Source organism: Cervus canadensis, chromosome 33 (genome assembly GCF_019320065.1).
Source record: "Cervus canadensis isolate Bull #8, Minnesota chromosome 33, ASM1932006v1, whole genome shotgun sequence".
NCBI lineage: Eukaryota > Metazoa > Chordata > Mammalia > Artiodactyla > Cervidae > Cervus > Cervus canadensis.
In genome coordinates, this window is record NC_057418.1 from 3,702,750 (window position 1) to 3,725,043 (window position 22,294).

The 22,294-nt window shown below is 39.0% G+C and overlaps 1 protein-coding gene across 7 annotated transcripts in view; it reads left to right on the plus strand.

Annotated features, from left to right (window-relative positions):
* The window catches only part of LAMA2 (laminin subunit alpha 2), a 693,967-nt gene that overhangs the window by 526,994 nt on the left and 144,679 nt on the right, over positions 1–22,294 (plus strand). For all 7 annotated transcript variants that reach the window (XM_043457137.1, XM_043457138.1, XM_043457134.1 and 4 more), the window contains 3 exons: positions 5,909–6,051; positions 9,524–9,622; positions 21,474–21,585. In XM_043457137.1, coding sequence (XP_043313072.1) covers positions 5,909–6,051; positions 9,524–9,622; positions 21,474–21,585 — 354 coding nt within the window. The remainder of the gene's footprint in view (positions 1–5,908; positions 6,052–9,523; positions 9,623–21,473; positions 21,586–22,294) is intronic.

The following is a 22,294-nucleotide window of genomic DNA, read 5'->3' on the forward strand; positions in this document are numbered from 1 at the left end:
ATATACAAGCAACTCCTGCAGCTCAATTCCAGAAAAATAAATGACCCAATCAAAAAATGGGCCAAAGATCTAAACAGACATTTCTCCCTTTGTTTTTTTGAAGAGCTGCACCATACTTAAACCATATTGAAAGTGAAAGTCACTCAGTCATGTCTGACACTTTGCGACCCCATGGACTATACAGATCATGGAATTCTCCAAGCCAGAATACTGGAGTGGGTAACTGTTGCTTTCTCCAGGGGATCTTCCCAACCCAGGGATCAAACCCAGGTCTCCTGCATTGCAGGTGGATTCTTTACCAGCTGAGCCACAAGGAAAGCCCAAGAATACTGAAGTGGGCAGCCTATCCCTTCTCCAGCAGATCTTACTGACCCAGGAATTGAACTGCAGTCCCCTGCATTGCAGGCGGACTCTTTGCCAACTGAACTATCAGGGAAGCCCGAGAACCATATTGAACTTATTTTAAATATACACTTATGTACATAAGTTTATTTAATATTTATATACCTCACAACTTGTTATATGAATAAATTATCAGCCTCATCCAAAATCTACAGAAAATCTTTCCCTCTATTCAAAGAACTAACAGGCAAAAGAAAAAGCCTTTTTAATGGATTTAAAGCCACATTTTTATGTTAGAAGATATTTATCTGTAAATAATATAGAATAACTGAATTTGTTTAATAAGTCTTAAATAAATGCTAATCTAAAACTTTCTTCTTGAAGAGGAAAGAGAGAAACATAAAATCCATACCCAGAAACTTTCCTCATGGTCCAGTGTCTAAGACTCCTTGCTCCCAAATCAGGGGGCCTGAGTTCGGTCCCTGGTCAGGGAACTAGCTCCCACATGCACGAAGCTACATGCTACAACTGAAAGATCCCATGTGCTGCAACTAAGACCCAGCACAGCCAAATAAATAAATTTTAAAAAAAATTTAAATCCATATACAAGAAACAATCAATGGCCTTAATGTAGAAGAATTAAATTAAAATGCACATTAACACACAGCTTTTTTCTTTTGTTAGAAATGTGTACTTACTCATTTTATCCCCATTTGCTTAGAGTGGGCAATCTGTGTATCTTTACCTAAAATTGGTTAATAGGTTTGGCCTTTTTAAAACTATGCAGTGCTCTCATTTCAGCTTCAGATTATTTGGTTTGGATGTGGTGGGTGAATTTTTTGTGACAGTAAGCCGGTGCTTATTATGCGTGGGGGATTCTAGTAGAAATGCAATATTTTGTGCTAATTGCTAACAGAACGATCTGTAATTTCAGCTGCATGATTTGCCCCTTACATGTGCCCAGCTATAACAATCTGAATTTAGTACTGCATTTGTTAATATTAGACACAAATTTATCCTGACATTTTCACAGGCAAAGCCTTAGAAACATTTAGTCATGTAAAATATAATCATAGTCTTAAAATATTTGCTTTTTGCTCCCATGCATTTCAGGCAGAATCTCATTTTATAACCTTATCTCTATTGCTGAATGGGAGAATGGTTTGGAGAGGTTCCTTGGGGATCTTGATTATATGATAGGTGTTATGAGTGGTTACTGCACCCTTATCAAAGAACAATGTTTATGTAATGTGAATATTCCTTGTCTCTATACACACTTCAGACTTTCCCTATCGTACTGAATTAAATGTGGTTTTAATTTGCATCCCATTTCCAGTGTTTGTTGCCAGACATTTCAGACTTTTTGAGGACAAATGAAAGTAGCTTGTGGTGTAAGTTAAATATTTTGTGTCAGGATAAAATTAGCAAACCATTATGTAAAGGGCACATTTCCCCATGTGTTTATCTTATAACTGCATGAACTAGACTTGTACAGAAGCTTTTAAAAAACCCCATAGCTGTCACATTCATAAGTCTTCCTGACCCATTTGGATGTGTGTTAGTATATTACTTGGAGCATGCTGTAAAACTTAGCCTTCGCTTATGGAAATGTGCTTGTACTTTCTTCCCCCAAAAGCAAATACAGAGACCATAAGACATAGTATAATAATAGACCTTTGGACGCAGAGACATAAAATGGAATTATGAGTCCTTGAAAGAGCAATTAAATACATTTTCATTTCAACAACTGAAGATGAGGAACCAAAACAGATGGACAGGGGGTAGAATAAATGAGAAAAAAATCCGTATTCATCATGCCTCTTGGCATTCTAGCTCGCCAATTTACTCTGCAGTGTTTTACAGTAAATCAGATCTAGTTCTGCATTCCAGCCTCTGATTTATGCTTGTATGAAGTAAAAACTGAAATTACTGAGAAAACTTTTCCCTGGAAGTTTCTGGAACCATCCATGAGGAGCCTCAAGCTCCTCAATACAATTATCAATGAGCTGACTCAATTCCTCTTAGAAATGGGTAGGTTATAAATTCTAAATAAGTTAGAGAAAGAACTAGCAATGTATTCTGAAGAACACCCTACCCTAAAAAGCATAGTGAGATGTCATATTATCAAGTATCTTTCAAGATCTTGAAAGCGAAAAAGAGCACACTGCTTGCTTCTATCCTGAGAACATCTGCCCAAAATACATGTTCACTAGAGGTTGAATGGAACTTTTAAAATGGTGATAACTCTGTGATCTTCTCCAAAATATTTTTTGCTCTCCTTTCACGAAGATAGTAGTAAACAAATATTTGTTGACTACTTACTATGTGCAAGACACTTTCTTAGGCACCGTGACCAAAGCTGACTAAGGTCCCTTCTCTGGTGATAAAGAAACAATATATAAATGCCTAAAATGAAAAGATAGCTTATACATGCATGCGTGTTAAGATAACAAGACAAAGGGAATACAATAGTGATGTGTGAGGACAGTAATTTCAGTCATCAGGGCCGACTCCTCCGAGGAAGTAACACTTGAGCCCTGGCCCTGGTTCTCCAGGAGTCACACAGCTGAATATGAAGGAAGAAGTGTTCTTGGCGGAGGAGACAGCAAGTCAAATGACCTCTTTCTTCCAAACCCTATCTCCCTTAAGGATAGAGAATCTGTGAAGTTTGTCGTCTGACCCAGTGGTTCTAAACTCTGCTATCTGATAGAATCATCTGGTATCTTTTAAATGTACTGATGCCTGGGCCTTACCTCAAGCCCATCAAATCAGAGTCTCTGGAGGTGGCTAGGGGAAACACCAGACATCTGTATTTTTGTAAACGGCCATGATTCCAATATGCAGCAAGATGGAAAGCTGCTGACCCACAGCAGTGCATCTCAAACATTAACATGCAGAGATCACTTTCTGAAATGCAGATTCTGATTCACTGGATCTGGGATGGGGCCCAATATCCTAATAAGCTCCCAGGTGATGTGATTGCTACTGATATTGTAGTTATCCAAAGTGTGGTGCCCAGACCAAAGAATTAATATTTACCTGGGAGCTTGTTAGAAAAGCACATGTTCAATCAGAGAATCAGAAACCAGACCATTCAATTACCTCTCAAATCAGAAATGCTAAGGGTATGGCCCAGCCTTCTGTGGTTTAAGAAAGCCCATCAGATGCCTCTGAAACCCATTCAAGTTGGAGGACGAAATTGGGTCTTGGTGTTTAGACAGAGTCAATTTGGTGCCTAACTGTGTTCCAGGTTGCATGTTCCATGACTGTTTCATGTTGACAGGTCTGTTGAAACTTCTCAAGCACTTAACATTGAGCCGGGGATTTGAGGCCACAGCCTTCTCTTCCTTTTACTTAGTTTCCATTTTTAAATGCAAATCGTCTCTCATTCTGGATAGAAGAGAAAGAGATCCAGCTCTAGTTTGTCAGACCTCACTTCTTGCTTCCAAAGCCTCTTTGTTCACTCAGCTTGCAAGGCTCCAGGATCTGAGCACCCCTGGAGGTGACGCTCCCCACTCAGCGGAGTCACCTGCAAGGAGCTGATACATGATAGCCCTGCTGGGGCAGTTTTGTCCCTGTGAAGGGGATATTACTCATGTCTAACTGCCATCCTATCAAAAAATCACTCTCTGTACTACTTCTTTGTCTACAAGCATCAGTTAATGGTTTTCTCTCCATTGGGCAGCTCAAGGGAGTTTAGTTTAGAGAACGAATTGAATCCTTGCCAGTTTGGGGCATAAGGCAAAGCTGCTCCAGATCTCAGTATTTTTCGTGGTATGTATTGTCCTCTCTTTTGACTTGTATGTAGTTTTGATACCTCCATATGCAGAATGTAAGCTAGAAATTGTTATCTATATGCTGATCACTTACGGTGAACAATGTCAGATTCATGATCTCAGAAGAAGATTTAGTTTCAGGATCAGGCACCAGGCTTGATCACTCAAGATCTTTTGTGTAGACAGAGTTTTATTAAAGTATAAAAAGGGACAGAGAAAGCTTCTGACATAGACATCAGAAGGGGGCCGGAGAATGCTCCACTTGCTAGTCTTAGCAAGAGAGCTATATGCTTTTTCAGTTGGTTATTACAGTAAATCAAAAGAATGTCTCAGGATTGTAAGGGTCTTACCAGACCCACTCCAACAATATACATTTAAAGATAACAGAATTAGAACTAACAATAGAAAGATCTTCCCAATTTGCATTTTAATAGATGACAGGATTAGTCAGAAGGTTCTGGAGGAGGAAAAACTTGTCCTCAAGCAGGCTACATTCTTGTTAGATAATCACTGGTACAAAGTTCAAGGAAAAACAGATCCTTGAGCAAGATGAGTTGTTTTGTTGTATAATCATCAGCTCTGGACTTAAAGCAAAAAACATTTGTCATTTTCTCCTCAAGATCCCCAGACCCCTTTCTCCTCAGGGACCCTGGACTTCTTATCAACCTACCCAAGAATTGACTCTCTCAATACATAGATGCATATCATAAATATGTTAGCACATGCTTCTTGGCATGGAGAAGCTATACCTCATTTCTCTGATGGGCAAAGAGTGAAAAAAAATTTTTGAACTAAAAATCCAAACTGAATAGGTATATTTTATAAAGTCTCCAAAAGAATCAACATATTTTAATTTTAGAAATTGTACTATTTATGAGTTAGTGTGATAGTGGTGAAGAAACCTTTTTTTTCTCTCTGCTACCATCCAGACCCCTTCCACCCCTACCAACTTTGAATAGTCCCTCTTTCTAATCATTGAAAAAATATATACGTAGAACACTAGCACTCTTTGCTACTTCAAGAATAAAGTTTTCCTGACTTTCGGCAGTTATTTTTCCGTAAGACAGGGTTAGGTTAATCATCAAAGTAGAAATCTGTGGGACTCCATCTAATCGTGAGTGATAATGCAGTGAGTGACTAAAGAGGAAGAGTTGGCAAATACGTAAGTGAGTAAGTGAATCAGTAAGTAAATAAATAAATTTCATCAGGAGGGGAAAAAAACACAAATTGCCAAGAGAAGAGTTCTTTTGACTTGTTAAAAAAAAAAAACTATCAGTAGAAGTTAAGCTAAAGAGTCATACAGTTTTTGCATATTTAATACATGAAGCATGTGGAGACCCAATAGCTACAGATTCTCCACGCTCTATCTAAGGGACCAATGTATGCATTTTTAGATTCCAAAGCATATTTTATTCCCAGTTATGGATTTTCTGTACACTGCTCAGGTGGCATTTCTGGGGTATTTATAAATGCTGTATTCCATGTCTTACATCTTTAATACTTAGGCAATGCACTCATTTCCTCTCAAAATCCACTGGCTCCTCTTCTCTGGTTGCTGTTTGTATCATCATCCACATCTCAGGTTCTGGGTGACACGCATGTCTGCTCTTTTGTTGTTGGTTTCATCTTTTTTGTACTGTCATCCATTCAAAAGTGTTAATTATTTGAGGTGAGAAACATCATCTTTCTCAGGATACTTAGCCCATAAAATATTTCATAGCTGAAATCTTTGCACGTCTGTCTGGGATGCTTAGCAGAAGTCAATATTCTCTGCCATTTGCCTTTCACAGTTTGTGGAGATGAATGCACCGGCCTTCTGCTCGGTGACTTGGCTCGTCTGGAGCAGATGGCCACGAGCGTCAACCTCACCGGTCCACTGCCTGCTCCGTATAAAATTCTGTATGGTCTTGAAAACATGACTCAGGAACTCAAGGTAGGTTGGAGTAGTAACAGCAAAAGTTGGGATAAAAGATGACAGAAGCTTCCCCAGGGGGAATTGCCCTAATTGGTAAATGCACTTCCCATTGTCCCAAATTAAGGCAGGCCTCTGTTAGGGTAATTCAGAGGCTTTCTAAACCAGTGTTTTTCCAACTTGAGAACTACAATTTACTGATTGCTCTTAAGGGAAAAGAGGCTCATGTACCCCCAGTGTTTGGCCTAAATCAATTTTATTAAGTTTGTTAAATATGTGCAAACATAAAATCAGATATGAACTCCTTATACTTAATAGCTCTATAAAATCAAAACAAATTAATTCTTACAAAAGTCTTAAAAACCAATAAAATTCAAATTAAAAACATTAATATAAAGTAACATGATTTTTGCTGAGTGCAAATTGCTACTTACAACAAGAATTTGATACTGACTACTTCCACGCAGGTTCTTTCATTAGCATGTGACATGTGGTAACTCAATTCTGCCTTTCCACAATGTGAACTACAGAACTCCTTGTGAGAGGACCTGAGTTGACATTGGCATCATCTGACAAGTTCGCATGATTTCTATGCCCAGCCTGCCCTGTGATCAAACAGGCATGCAGATCTAGGCGCTGGGATCAGGTGGCTGTGTGAATCTCTCAGGTTCCCAGCCTGGGTTCCAGAAATGCTTGCATTAACATTTAAGTTTCCTATCAAAATGAAAACACAAGGTGAAAATTTTGTACTGGAGAATGAGGAGACATTTGAAAGTACTTCAACAAGAACTATTTTTGTTGCAGGGGAAACCCCATTCTAAGACACTGTTACAGCTTTCAGTAGTAAATGGGATAAGGCAGAAATGTTAAGGAAATTGAGGTTGTTTCATCTAATTAAAAAAAAAAAAGATGAAAAGTGACAACTTACATACTATCAGTTAATTACCGAATATTTATTGAGAAAGTCTGGAATGCCCAGTATTGTACTTGGTTCTCTGAGGGTTTCACAACCCCTAATGCATGCAATCACCACCTTTAGGAAGGTTAGGGTCTATATGGTTTAAAGAAATAATTAAACAATTAGCAAAACTATATAATTACCGCAAACTTTATAGGCATTTGACATACAATAGCATTCAAGATCGGAGAAATAGATAAGATCCAGAGTAAGCAGGGAATACATCATTAATGAAAGTGTAATTTGTGTTAGAACTTGAAAGATAGAAACAATTTCAACAGGCAGAGAATTATTGGTAAGACTGGAGGAGAAAGTCTAAGATGTATTCATTAGGCACTGGCAGACACTCTTCTAGGAAATAATACATTCTTTAATTCAGACCACAGCTTTTAAAGTAAGTATTATTATACCTATTTACGTGTATTGATATAGCATGTATTGATAGTATAGGTATCATGTATAAGATTCTAATGAATCTTATCTAGAAGGAAGGAAGAAAAGGAGAAGTTAAAGCTACAGTTAGGAGGCAGTGGTCACTCACAGTAGCCAGAAAATGGGATTCAGGGTATTTTTGAGTAGCATGTATTGATGAGTATATCTGTGCTAGGCAATTGACTAAAGTCTTACATGAATTATCACACATAGACTGCTAAAAATCCGAGGAGTAGGAAAGGAGTAATGTGTCATCTACGTTTTTCTCACATAGGCAGGGACACTGCGTCATAGAGAAGTTTCAAGTGTGATGAAAGGTCACGTGGTTGCTAGGTACAGAGCTGGGATTTGAGAAGAGCCCGTGTATCTGTAGGGCCTGAGACAATGACAGCGCCTTCACACAGCTCAGAGGGGAAACGGCTCAGTCGTGAGATCTCTTTGAGCCCCGGCCCATCTGTTCATACTCTTGCCCCTGACTCTGTGAGGGCCCTGTGCGCAGAGGTAGAGGTATGAATGAGCACCGCCTGTTTGGAGACGTTACAAGTCAGGTCTGCTAGTGAAAGATAAGGCTGGAGGCTTCGGTGGGGCTGGGTGGTATGAAGGACAATCTGGAAAGCCAGGCAGAGGAATCTGAGTTTACTTTAGAGGTCTAGCATTCAGGAATGCAAAGAGTCCTAATAAAGAAAATGCTGACCAGTTATTATATATGGAAAGAACACAAACACAGAAAATTGAGCTAGAGAAGCAAATACCTCAGTGGGACATAAAAAAATTTAAATAACTTATGCAATGAGTGAATTTCTGAAGGGCCCTCTGAAAGACATTCCAATCTGTGGACCTCAACCAAGCCAGAGGGTTCAATTTCCTGTTTGCTTATGGCTGGGCGTTGGTCAGAATGATCTGATTTTCCTTAAATTTCAGTCTTTCTTGATTCTGTTTGTGTTCCTCTTCCATTGTTTAGTATCTGGAATCCCATTGTAATGTTGTAAATCATTAAGCAAGTTAGATATGCCCTGTGTTCGTTTCCTTTACCTGGAACCATCAGTGCTCCCTGGGTTCCAGTCCCAGACGACCTGGAACACACACGTGATAGAGCAAAGCTGGATTCACTAACTTGATGCCACAAAGGCCACTTCACAGCTTGTGGGGTTTGGGCGTGTCTCAGTAACAGGGCATTAAGAATCACTTAGAGTATTGGGGTTTATGCTAAGGAATTGGGGAGCAGTTTCAAGGAAGCAGAGGTTTGTATTGGATTGGGTGCTCTTCTTAGGAAGTGGAAGTAATTCTGTAATTAAGTATTCTAATGAATCTTATCTAGAAGGAAGGAAGAAAAAGAGAAGTTAAAGCTATAGTTAGGAGGCAGTGGTCACTCACAGTAGCCAGAAAATGGGATTCAGGGTATTTTTGTGATCTGCACGGAGACCATGATTTTATCTGCGTTTAGACAAGATTATGGAGTGGTCTCAATTTTTGTTTCATTCATCACTGTCACAGAGTGATCCCATCTACTGTTAGTGTTGTGAGATTGATAATGTTCAGGAGGAGAGGAAAATGTCCCAGCTGTGAGTACCAGGCCAGCTCCTACAACGCGGACACCATGCAGTGAGTTAGCACCCAGCCAGGTCCCTCGGTCAGGGCTCCTGTCCTCAAAGAAAGAAGTGATAAACCTGTAAACTGTATCTCTGGTGACTAATGTAGGGGCCTTGAAGATTCAGACACGGTTCGTCTTGACTCTGCTGCTTACTGGCTATGAGATCTTGTATACACTTTTAGGTCTCTTCAAGCCACAGTTTTCTATCTACAAAATGAAGTGACATTTTTATCTCATAGAGCGTTCTAAGAACTAAATGAAACAAATCAAAACAAAAAGCCCTGGCACGCAGCAGTGTCTTAATAAACTGCAGCAGTTTGCGTTGTTTGCCAGCTTATTCTGCACAGTGCGTTGTGTGTGTTAATGCCCAGTTGAAATAGTTCCTCTCTTCTTTGAAGGTGAGAAGGCTAAGTTCTTTGTATTTAAAGGAAAAATGTGTTCTGTTAAATGTTCAACCTATGACCACTGCAAGACCATTTACTCAAAGACATATGGAATGAAATCTCTTTCAGCATTTGCTGTCACCTCAGCGGGCCCCAGAGAGGCTCATTCAGTTGGCAGAAGGCAATCTGAACACGCTGGTGACAGAAATGAACGAACTTCTGACCAGGGTAAGTTGGCAAAATCATGCTTCTTCTTAAAGCAGACAGATTATATATAATTAAGGAAAATTGCTTCAAATTTCTGAAATGCAAATCTTGTTCTTCCTAAATCCAAATTTGGTGCATGAAATCGATGTATTTTTGACTTGCTCAAAATTTCTGCCTCAGATAAAATCTGAGAACCAGTACCACAAGAAAAGATTGGGATACAGACTTGGGAAGTATCAAGGCCAATGGTTAGAAATACCAGAATGAAAATATATTTTGAGAACTCTATCCACTAGCTTCCGTAGATTCTGGATTCCCAAATCCCTGTCTCTGACTACATAAGGAAAAAGATAAGCAAATGAAAATACTTGTAGTCTGTTTGATTTTATCATGGGATATTTGCATTTGTATGTTAATAGAAATACAGTCTAAATCCGTATTGCCCCACAAAAGAGGAAATCTTCTTTATCAAGAAAATCCAAAGCACTTAATACACTTTTTAGAGTCAGAGTGTAAATCCATGTTGTGTTTATCAGACTTTTTAAGATATTGGGAGTTTTAAATTTTCAAAACTGCAAGAGGGTTAAGGTTCTTTTCCCTTGTAGAGAAGAAAACAGCATAAAGTTCGCCATCTTGTGGCCAGAAAAATGCATGAACTGGAAAACTGGCCTTGTATTTAGGGGTCCAGTTTGATTCTCAAAGAACTTCAAATGACAAAAAATATTGGAGCTAGAAGGTTCTTGCAGATTATCTAGTCCGTTTTTTAAAGAAGAAATCCCTCAAGCCATAATACCGAAATGACTTAGGAATGGCCGTATAATTCACCAAATTCAAGGACCTCAGGAGGACCTAGTTTACGGATTCCCACGGTTGCAATACTGTTTTCACCTAACCTGCTGCTGGCTTATTAGAATTTCCACAGGGAAATCAAATAGAATTCTCAGCACATGATGCTGAACAATGGCCCTCAGGTTACAAATAGCCCACTAAACACTTTTTCAGGATTTCTCCCCAGTGATGTGGAATGTACAAATACAAAATTTCTTGCCAAATGTAGTTAGGTATTAGATTAGTGAGTCCATTTATCTCGTATCAGTTTAATATTTTGAAATTTTATGTTTGTTCTGTGAATACACTACATAAGAACTTTTAAGCGGATAATGCGAAAGTGATCTCAGTTCAACAGCACACACGAATGTTCCCCACACACAAAGCCCGAGTGAAGTGTTGGCAGGTGACAGATAAAAACGAGGCCCAGTCTGTCTTCAAGGAGCTTGTAGTCTCGTGTGTGTGTGTGTGTGTGTGTGTACATAAGCATTTAAGTGTGTGGAGACAAATACAAGTAAATATATAATACAGCATGAAATAAAAGAATGTAACTGAGAAGTACAAATAAATAGATTAATTTAATCTTGTTAAGGGTTATTAGGGAAAAATTCCATGGAACAGTGGCCTTTCATTCACTGATTGATTTAATTGATCCTTCCTAAGGATTGAATATGTTCTAGATACTATAACAGTTGTACAATCTTTAGATTTTGACAAATGTTTTTGACTTGTCTCCACCTTTATAGTATCGTTTAGAGTACTTTTACGGCTCTAAAAGTCCTCCATGCTCTGCCTTTCACCTCTCCCTCCTCCTAACCGCTGGCAACCACTGATCTTTTTACTATCTCTGTGTATCATTTATCATATAGTTAGAATTACACAGTATGTGACCTTTCCAGATTGGCTTCTTTCACTTAGTAATGTACATTGAAGTTTCATTCATGTCTTTTGGTGTCTTGATAGCTCATTTCTTTTTAGTGGTGAGTAGTGTTCCATTTTCTGGATGTACCAAGTTTATTGATCCATTCACCTACTGCAGGACACCTCGGTTGCTTCTAAGCTTTGGCAGTATTTGAGTAAAGCTGCTATTAGCATCCAAATAAATGTTTTCAATTTATTTGTGTAAAAACCAAAGAATGCAATTGCTCTATCATATGGTAAGAGTATGTTTAGTTTTGCAAGAAATCACCAAACTGTCTTCCAGAGTGGCTGTACCATTTTGCATTTCCCAGCAGCAATGAGTAAGAGTTCCTATTGCTCCACATCCTCAGCTGCATTGGTGTTGTCAGTGTTTTGAATTTTGGCCACTCTAATAGGTATATGCTGGGAAAGTCTGAGGGCAGGAGAGAAGCGGTTGACAAAGGATGGTTGGATAGCATCACCAACGCAGTGGACATGAGTTAGAGCATATTCCCAGAAACAGTGAAAGACAGGGAAGTCTGGCGAGCCACAGTCCACCAAAGAGTCGGACACTACTTCGCAACTAAACAACAACAGTAGGTATATAGTAGTATCTCAGTCTTATATTAATTCACAATTCCCTAAGGACAGATGATGTTGAGCACTTTTATATGCTTGCTTGTCATCTGTATAGCTTCTTTGGTGTGATGTCTATTCAGGTCTTGCTGCGGATTGAATGCATGTATCCTCTCCAAAATTCCTATGTTGAAATCCTAACTGCCGCCCCAAGGCAATGATATTAGGAAGTGAGGCTTTTGGAAGGTCATTAAGGCAGAGCCCTCATGAAGGGACTTAGTCCCATATAAAAGAGGCCCCAAAGAGACCCTTTGCCCTTCCTGACCATGTAAGCACAAAGTGAAAAGACCCTGCCTATGAACCAGGAAGTGGACCCTCAGCAGACACCAAACTGGCCTGAGATGTTATTTTGCAGCTCTTGATCTCTAGAACTGTGAGAAAACACTCCTGTCATTTACAAGCCACCTAATGTGAGGTGTTTTGTCATAGCAGCAGACTCTACCGTCTGGGCTTCCCTGGAGGTTCAGATGGCAACCAGTCTGGTTGCAATGTGGGAGACCCAGGTTGGATCCCTGGGTTGGGAAGATCCCCTAGAGAAGGGAATAGCTACCCACTCCAGTATTCCTGCCTGGAGAATTCCATGGACAGCGCAGCCTGGCGAGCTACAGTCTGTGGAGTCGCAAAGAGCTGGACACGACTAAGCGACTAACTCTTCACTTAAATGACTAAGACAAGATTTTTCTAATTTTTTAATCAAGGTTTGTTATCATCGTTAAGTGTTCTTTGTGTATTTTGGACCACAGTCTTTTATAAGATAACAGTCTGTGACTCGCCTTCTCATTCTCTAGACGATATTCACTACAGTGAAAAGTTTTTAATTTTAATGAAGCCCAGGTTATCAGTTATTTCTTTGACTGATTGCTTTGGTATTATCTAAAATGTCATCACCATACCTAAAGTTATCTAAATTTTATACTATGTTATCTTGGAGTTTTATAATTTGCATTTTATATTTAGATCTATTATCCAATTTGAGTTAAAACTATAAAACACTGATGAAAGAAATCAAAGAGGACACAAACAGATGGAGAAACATACCGTGTTCATGGATTGGAAGAATCAATATTGTCAAAATGGCTATTCTACCCAAAGCAATCTATAGATTCAATGCAATCCCTATCAAGCTACCAACGGTATTTTTCACAGAACTAGACCAAAGAATTTCACAATTTGTATGGAAATACAAAAAACCTCGAATAGCCAAAGTAATCTTAATTCTAATACTATTTTAAAACAAACTTTTTATTTTAAAATAGTTTTAGATTTATAGAAAAGTTATTGCAAAGATAGTACAGAGATTTCCCATATACTCCATACCCAGTTTCCTCTACTGTTATATGTTAGTATGATGTATCTTTCACAACCAATGAACTAATATTGATTGATTATTATTATTAACTAAAGACTACTTTATTCAGATTTCTTCACGTTTATTTAATGTCTTTGTACATTTCAGGATCCTATCCAGGATACTACATTACATTTAATCATCATGTCATCTTAGACTGTGTCCGCTAGACTGTGACAGTTTCTTAGACTTTTCTGGTTTGTTGATAATTTTGACAGTTTTGACAAGTTCATGTATTTTGTATGATGTCCCTCCATTGAGGTTTGCCTTACATTTTTCTCATGATTAGAATAGAGATATGGGTCTGTGTGGGAAAGACCACAGAGATAATGTATCATTTTATCATGTCATATTAAGAACGCATATAATCAGTATGTCTTATTACTATTGGTATTTATCTTGATCACCTGGCTGAGGTCATGTTTGCCAGATTTCTCCACTGGAAAGTATTCTTTTTCCCCATTTCCATACTTCAATACCATTTTTATCTACCCATTCTTCAAATTTGTAACTTGAAAAGCCTAGAAATAAGACTTCTGTAAGTAAATATCTCCATGATGAAGTGAGGATGGGGAAGAAATAAAAGGAAATCCTCACTTATTAATTAACCTTGTCCCCACCAGAAAATCATGGAGAGCTTCAATATTCAAGTCAAAATGATCAATTCTTTCTTTTCCTGTGGTCAAGCTGCACGATAATTAAAAGTTGTATCGATACCCATGGAATCATAACTAGAGGATTAAATGATGTAAATGTCCAGTGTGTATGCTGTGTTGTGCTTAACCACTCAGTCGTGTCCAACTCTTTGTGACCCCATGGACTGTAGCCCACCAGGCTCCTCTGTCCTTGGGGATTCTCCGGGCAAGAATACTGAAGTGGGTTGCCATGCCCTCCTCCAGGGGATCTTCCCAACGGCTGAATCCACCAATACCTTTATCTCACAGCCGTGAATGATTCAGCAGCTGAGATCAGAATATGAGAAGTACAGGGGCCATGACTTCCTAGTATCTGCGGCTGTGTTAGAGGAGACAGTGCCTTAAACTAAAACGGCATCTTGGAGTTACCTGGTGCTCAGTCTCACCCCCAAATGTGATGTAATCAGTCTGGTGCACAATATAAAGGTGTCTCAGCAGTAAAAGGATCCACCTGTGATGCAGGAGGTGCATGTTCGGTTCCTGGGTTGGGAAGAGACCCTGGAGAAGGAAAGGGTAGCCCACTCTAGTATTCCCACCTGGGAAATCCCATAGACGGAGGAGCCTGGTGGGTTACTGTCCGTGTGATTTCAGAGTCGGATACGACTTAGTGACTAAACAACAATAGTATGAACACCGGGACATTCATGAGCTTCCAGATGACTCTGTTGCCAGTCAAGGTTGAAAACTATTGTCAGCCTAGAGTTATGTGGTGCTTACAGCTCCCTGTCCTGTGGAAAGTACTTCCACTGGCATAGACAATCTTTTTGACAATCCTTCTCTCTGCTTTGTTATCTGACCAGTCGCTTTATGATTAATACACTTTAATTGTTAAAATATCTGGCGAGTCTGATCCTGCACAGCTGGGATGAGCTGCCCTCTCTCCCTCAGGTGCTTATATATTTTGTGCTTATATTTTTCATGATGCAGTTAAGTTCTCTAATGTGGGGTGGGGGGGTTAGTCACTAAGTCGTGTCCGACTCTTGTGACCTCCCACGGACTGTAGCCTGCTGGGCTCCGCTGTCCATGGGATGCTTCAGGCAAGAATACCGGAGTGGGTTGCCGTTTCCTTCTCCAGGGGATCTTCCTGACCCAGGAATCGAACCCAGGTCTCCTGCCTTTCAGGTAGATTCTTTACCCCCTGAGCCAGGGGGGAAGACATTGCTAAAGAAAATAATGTTCCTTCCCCAAATTAATGTGTTAAACACTTATTGTATATAATGTGCAAATATTATATAAGCAAAATGTTGTATAATTATATATCTTTTAAATGTATTTTTATTTATTATCATTTTATTTTTCCACGTGGAATGTAAGTTGCTTGAATATGGGAATCATATGTAACATATTCATAACATCAGACAGTATGATCAGTATGGAATATTGAGGTGCTTTTTGATGATAACTCTGTATGTACCTCTGTCGCTACTGTCCTGACCTCCATCTTTCATTTCACAGCCAAGTTTTTTGAAAGACTTGGAGGAGTTCTGCTTTATTTCCTCACTTCCTGTAGTCTAGAGTTCCACTCCCAGCTTGCTCCCAAAACTGTTTTAACAAGGTAATCGATGGCAAGCTGCTCACTAAATCCAGTGGAAGCTTTATTTCACTTGAACTTCCTATAGCAATTGCTGCTTTTGACCCTATATTCCTTCTTAACACACTCTCCTCTCTCTGCCTTTACCTTAATTCTCAGACATTTCATTCTACCACAGAGCTTTTCTGCACGGGTTTTCTTTTGTTGTTGTTTAGTCTTTAAGTCATGTCCAACTCTGAGACCCCATGGACTGTAGCTTGCCAGGCTCCTCTGTCCAAGCGATTTCCCAGGCAAGAATACTTGGAGTGGGCTGCCATTTCCTTCTCCAGGGGATCTACCCGACCCAGGGATCGAACCTGCTTCTCCTGCTTTGGCAGGCAGGTTCTTTTACCTCTAAGCCACCAGGGAAGCTATGTTTTCTTTAACCCTGAACTAAACCTCAGCACATCAAAGTCTATAGTAAGCCTTCTGTGATATTCCAGGTGTGATGGGATTCCTCTTATAATTGTGTTATACCACTGTGTTTTCTTCAGTTCATGATTATAAATTTATTTCATGATCATTAAACAAATGACTCTCTACCCCACCAGCTCCAAAAGGTTTAAGTTGCCAACATTTTTTTATTTCTACTATTATATTTAAAAGAGAGAGAGATAATGTATAACAAATCATACTTATTTGGAAGTTTCAAAACTGACACCTGAAATATTTAAGGAGAAATTTCACATAGAACTGATTTATTTTTCCCCAGGGTCAGTTGACTGTCTCTGTTCTTGGGCACTGTCTGTCCTAGTAGCTTATCCTAGCACTTCACTGACCCTTGGATATACAGAACCAGTAGTATCTGAAGATGACCTTTGAGAATATCATGTAAATGATTAGATCTGAAATTTAATTTCAGCAGGAAACTGTGTAAGTCTGCAAATGCAAAGGAGGATGGCAACTAAGCAATATTGTCTATTCAGTAGTTAGATTTGCTCCATTAAATTCTAGTTTTAACATAAAGAAGGCAGAAAATGAAAGACACTAGTAATATCCAACCAAGAAAATTATGTGCAGGTTTCAAGAGGCACAGTGAGAACTGCTTGAGCTAAAGCAAGAAAGTAACAGCTACATTGTTCAGAAGTAAATGAACGAGTGTCTAATGGTAATGCATGCTGCCTGGATATAAATACTCTAAAAAAAAAACACACGAAACAACCACAAAGAAAATAGAAGAAAAATAAAAGGAAAAGATACCGAGTTGAGTGAACTTGAATATAAAAAGATAATCAAAGGAAAGAGAAATACTTACAAAGTTGTGTATAAGGCATCATTTACAAAAGAACACTGGAAAAATTGTAGAACAGAGGTAAGAAAATGTCAAAATAAGAAAGTCTAATGTAGAGAATGGAAGATTGTACATATTAGGGTAAATGAGAAGACATTTGTTAGATACTCAGGAACAAGATAATAGTGAGTAAGGAGGAAGCTGACTAAGGGATGGGGATGATAATTTAATAAAATGCAAGAAGAGCCAAACAGAATCAGACAGATAGCTCCTATCATGTGGTAGTTAGCATTCATCTGTCACATTATCAATGGCCTGTCCTGGGTGAAACTGATTTTTTTGTGAATTTCGCTTTTATAGTCTAGCACCACTACCCATAGATGGTAATATATTTGTCACTGGCTTCCTTTATAGAGTCTCTCCTGGGTGGGTTTTGACAAGGTGACTCTTCAACTTAACTACTGGGTAATGAAACATGATTTTGAAAAGTGTATCCACATGGTGTTCTGATATGGATTTTCAAATATGTTAATTTACTAAAGCCTAAAGCTTCCCAGGTGGCGCTAGTGGTAAAGAACACGCCAGCCAGTGCAGGAGACGCAAGAGACACGGGTTCAATCCCTGGGTGGGGAAGGTCCCCTGGAGAAGGCAATGGCAACCCACTCCAGTACTCTTGCCTGGAGAATCCCATGGATGGAGGAGCCTGGTGGGCTACAGTCTGTGGGGTTGCAGAGTCAGACACGACAAAGCTTACGCACTTAGAGTACTGCAAAAGCTGGGCCACGTCCCCCCTCCCACCCAGAGGGTCTTCCCTGTCCTCCTGGGTGTTAGCCAAACAGAAGTTAATGTTTGATGCTGACAGAATACACGGCTATGCGACAGAAAATGTGTGTCTCATCCCCAGTTCCCTACGTATGTGTGCGTTCAGATAAGTCACTTAACCTCTTCATCTTCCTCCTCACCAGTATGAAAATAGGGATCATGCCCTCTAGGGGGAGGCTTCCCAGGTGGCGCTAGTGATAAAGAACCTGCCTGCCAACGCAGGAGACATAAGAGATGTGGGTTCGATCCCTGGGTCAGGAAGATCCCCTGAAGGAGGGCAAGGCAACCCACTCCCACATTCTTGCCTGGAGAATCCCAGGGACAGAGGAGCCTGGTGGGCTTCAGTCCACAGAGTCGCACAGTCAGATATGACTAAAGTGACCTAGCACATACGCCGTCTATGCATCTCTAAAGGCAGGAAGAGTAAGCGACATGCAAGAGAGGACTGTCAGCCCTTCTGAACATGCGTATCCACATGGGGTTCAGCTGAGCCTGGCTGTGGAACCCACCTCTTAGATGCCATAAGTCAGTATCTTTTGGTGCCAGGAATCTCAAATCCCCTCCTCTCCCGGAACACAGCCAAGAGGGAAGCATGTCTTCTTCCTTACAAGTACTGTGCTGGCCCTAAAGATTTCTGCCCTCCAAGCTCTGCCTTCACTAGCGTGGTATTTGGTGTGCAGTCACCTAATTGCTGTAGTTTTGAAACACTGGGAGGCCAGTGACTAGAAGGTAGTGTCGTTGTGACCACAGGCTCCAGGCTTGGGTCTCCTCCTAAGCACTCAGCAGTAGCTCTTCAGCATCTGCATCCTATGAGGCTCTGAAAAATGTCCAGAAAAAAAGCGCCCAGCCATCCATATTCACTGGCAAGCACCACACCAGGCATACGGCCAGTTTGAATGGTATCGGGAAGGCATATGGAAAGTTTTTTTTTTTTTTCCTCCAGCAGGCTTTAGAACTTCAAAGGGATCATTTGTTTGATTATCATTACATCAGTCTATCACCCAACATCTTTGACCCCCTACAACTTGCCAGGCACTGTGCCTGGCTCTCGGAGGAATAAAAGGAAAGAAGACATAGCCCTCGCCTCCAAGGATTGAAATTCAACAGATATGACAAAATACCTAACAAAATAATTACCTACAGCAGTCATGAATAGTGCTAATGATGGCTGTCTTCACAGGGAAGATGAGGTTGGAACAGAATCATCTTGGGGTCTGAACTTATTTTGAGAAGGGAATTAGGGAGCAATTGTATGAACAAAGCTTTTTCTGGGAATGTTCCTAGAAAAGTGGGCAATAAGAATGGCAATAAGATCGGCAAGATTAGTTAGGAAATTGTTGCTTAGTCATATATTTGACAGCATTCATTTTTATTTGCTAACAGTGAGGGATCATACTAGAAGCTGGATATCAAGCAATGAACAAACAGACCAAGTTTTTGTCCTCTTAGAGCTTACCCTTTAGAGAGGAAGCCAATGCATAGAGATGTCAATGCATAAAGAGTAATTCTAAAATGCATGGTGCTATGAAGGCAATATTCTTCTATAGGAAGTTGAGGAACCTAACCTAGGTGCCTGGGGATGACCACACCAAGAAGAGATACTTATTAAACTGAAAGCTGATGGAAGACAAGGATGCAACCACTAAAAGTGTTGAGCAGAAGCTCAATCCAAGTAAAGACAATAGAATACAAGAAGGCCAGAGGAAGGCAAGAGTATGGCATATTACACATAAAAGGAGGCCAGTGAAGCTGATTGCATGGGGTCTTAGTGATAACATTTTTTACTTACTTCTTATCATGGGTTATGTAGAATTCTTGACATCTTAATATCGGAGTATTCATGTAATTGGTAATTAGTTTGTCAATGATGATTCTTACATATTTTTATAAATTAATTTGATAAGAAGTCGAGGCAATGAATACTGTCTTGATCATCCAGAATTTTGTATTATCAGTATACATTTATTTTCAAAAAATTAGATGCTTTGGACATAGAAGAGTTGGAAACTCGATGGTATCAATATTTATGGGAATTATTAACTTTGGGTAATATAAATAAGATATTGATGAAGCAAAAAGTAACTTTTAGTTCAAATTATAATGTAACTTTCTGTGTAATAAGAGATACTAGTGCTAGTGATATATTAATTCTTAAGATATTGAAAGATGATCATAATGTAGGTCAGATCTGTTATTATAATTGTGTTCTAATATGATATGATATGTGAAAATAGTAGTGATTATTACAGAGTACAGTAAAATCCAGACTAGGCAAACATCTAAAGCAGTTTAGATGGCCAACATCTTAAGCAGCTGACCTTAGGAATACAAAAGCAACATTTAAAAAATTGTGTGAGTGTACGTTGGTGTGGTGTGTATGTGTAAAGAGTTTCTTGACTCAACCTCAAATCTAAAAGTTAAAATAATGTCAATATTAATGTTTTGGAAGAATTAATCCAGAGCATTCTAATATATTAACACTCTCCAAATCATTTTGTATATATACTAAAGCTATTATTATAAAGAAGAATTTTTAAAACTTTCAATGGATTCTTACCCTTTCATTCTTTTATTTGTGATAATGCTTGGAGGTTAAGAAGTTATATGATAATAGTTGGACTTTATAGTCTGCCTTTTATTTAAAATGTTGAAAACTTCCATGAATTAAACCTCTTACTGCCCCCGGGAAATCACAAAATGCATTCTAATTCCTGCAGCACCTCCTGCCATGTTCTATGTTGGCCAGACATTTAGTTCTATTTTAAGTCCTATTTAAAATCCATTTATGTATAAAACAATTTAGATTCTCTGGGCATGTCTAAAATGCAAGCACTCTGGTACAAGATTGTGGAGTATTAATACCCTGCCAACTTGGGTCTTATTCAAATTATATTGAATCAGTTTGTGATTCTTTGGTTCATTATCTATAGTTAGATTATCCCTATTTTTTAAAAATAGGAAGTCACATTTATTAGCATATGCATACACATGGAAAAACGAAGTGTAGACCTATGATAAGGTGCTCTAAATCTCGTAGTATCTGAAACTTTTAATGTTATGCTTGCCATTTTTATTTGACTCCATATGGTTTATGTTCATGGTTAACCATGAACACATTAAATGGACTCCATTGTGTCAAATGGTATTTTCAGTGTGGATAGGGGTGGAACTGTAAGAGGACATTCTTTGGGAGGTGGGGCTGTTGTAGGGTTCTGTTTTATTTTGTTGACAGTAACACATGGTCCTGTGATTACCAGAATCTTTTTTGGTGATGTCATATGGGAAAGTTAGCATTTATTCTTCTTTAACATTTTACTAGATCTTTAGAGTGTTATAAAACAAGCCTTTACTACTTAGTAGTTAAGCATTTCCTCTCTTTGTTTAATTAATGTATTGATCAGAACCAAATCTATAGGAGCAAGCTTACTGAGACAGACTATCTGTGCCTCTTTCAAGAGATCGTTGCTACGCTCCACACTTTTCAGTAAATAAAATATGGACAAAACTGCAACATATGGAGCATCCATTACAGACTTTTGGCAATAGTACCTTAAAGATATTTCAAAAATAATTCCGCTTTATTACTTCTTCTGTGCCATTGCATATAATGAGGGTTTTAAAAAGACCAAATACAGCTCTCTGATTTCCATTTAATGGAAGAAGTAATAAAGTTTAATTGTATACTTGAGCACGGGGCGTCATTTCCAGTACATCTGATCAATAATTCATCGATTGCCTTTGGCTCAAAGCAATATTTGAAAGAAAATGCAACCAGTGGGAGTTTATCTAGCTGTAGCTCATCATGTCTATTAATTATGCTTTTCCCGAATTTGGATCATTAGGCTACCAAAGTGACAGCGGACGGCGAGCAAACTGGACAGGATGCTGAGAGGACCAACACGCGGGCAGACTCCTTGGGGGACTTCATCAAGGACCTGGCACGGGATGCAGAAGGTATTAGCGAAGGCATAGTTTAGTCATTGTTTCTCCCAGTAGGAAAAGAGGAAAAGAAGGATCAATGAAGACTGGAATTTCTCTAGTAAGAGCTGGCCTTTCTAAATTTGAGGGTTGAGTTTTTAAAAAGTATTTTAATCAAGATATTCTAGGGCATTATCAGTTGAGAATCTATGGCTTTCAGTGTTCAATTTGTAACAACAGTCAGTGAATTAGGAATTATGAGTGCAAACCAGCGATACATTGAATGCATTCCTTTGGGAACGCTCTGATTCTTGAGGAATATTGTGATCAAATATGATTAAATCAGTTAACGGGCAACTTCTCCTCTGTTCTCATGCTGTTTTTGTATTCAAAACTATTTAAAAGATTCTTGATTTTTTAAAAAATTAATGTAATAATTCCACTCAGTACCTTACAGCAGTACTTTAATTTCTCAAAATGACTTTTAAATGCTTGGTTCTGGTTTTTAATGAACATCTGTTGCTTGGAATTTGGAGGTGCTGCCTTACCAGAAGCTACACTGCATGTAGTTCACGATTCTCTAGGAGTTAGCTGTTGGCATCCACCAATCTGATTTGAGAATCAAAGTGGAAGCCATTGTGGGGCAAAGCCCAAATTAAGAAACTCAAAGAAAAGAGATAATACAAAAAAAAAAAAAAAAAACTCAAAAAAAAACAAAACAACAATTCTTAAATATCTATTAATA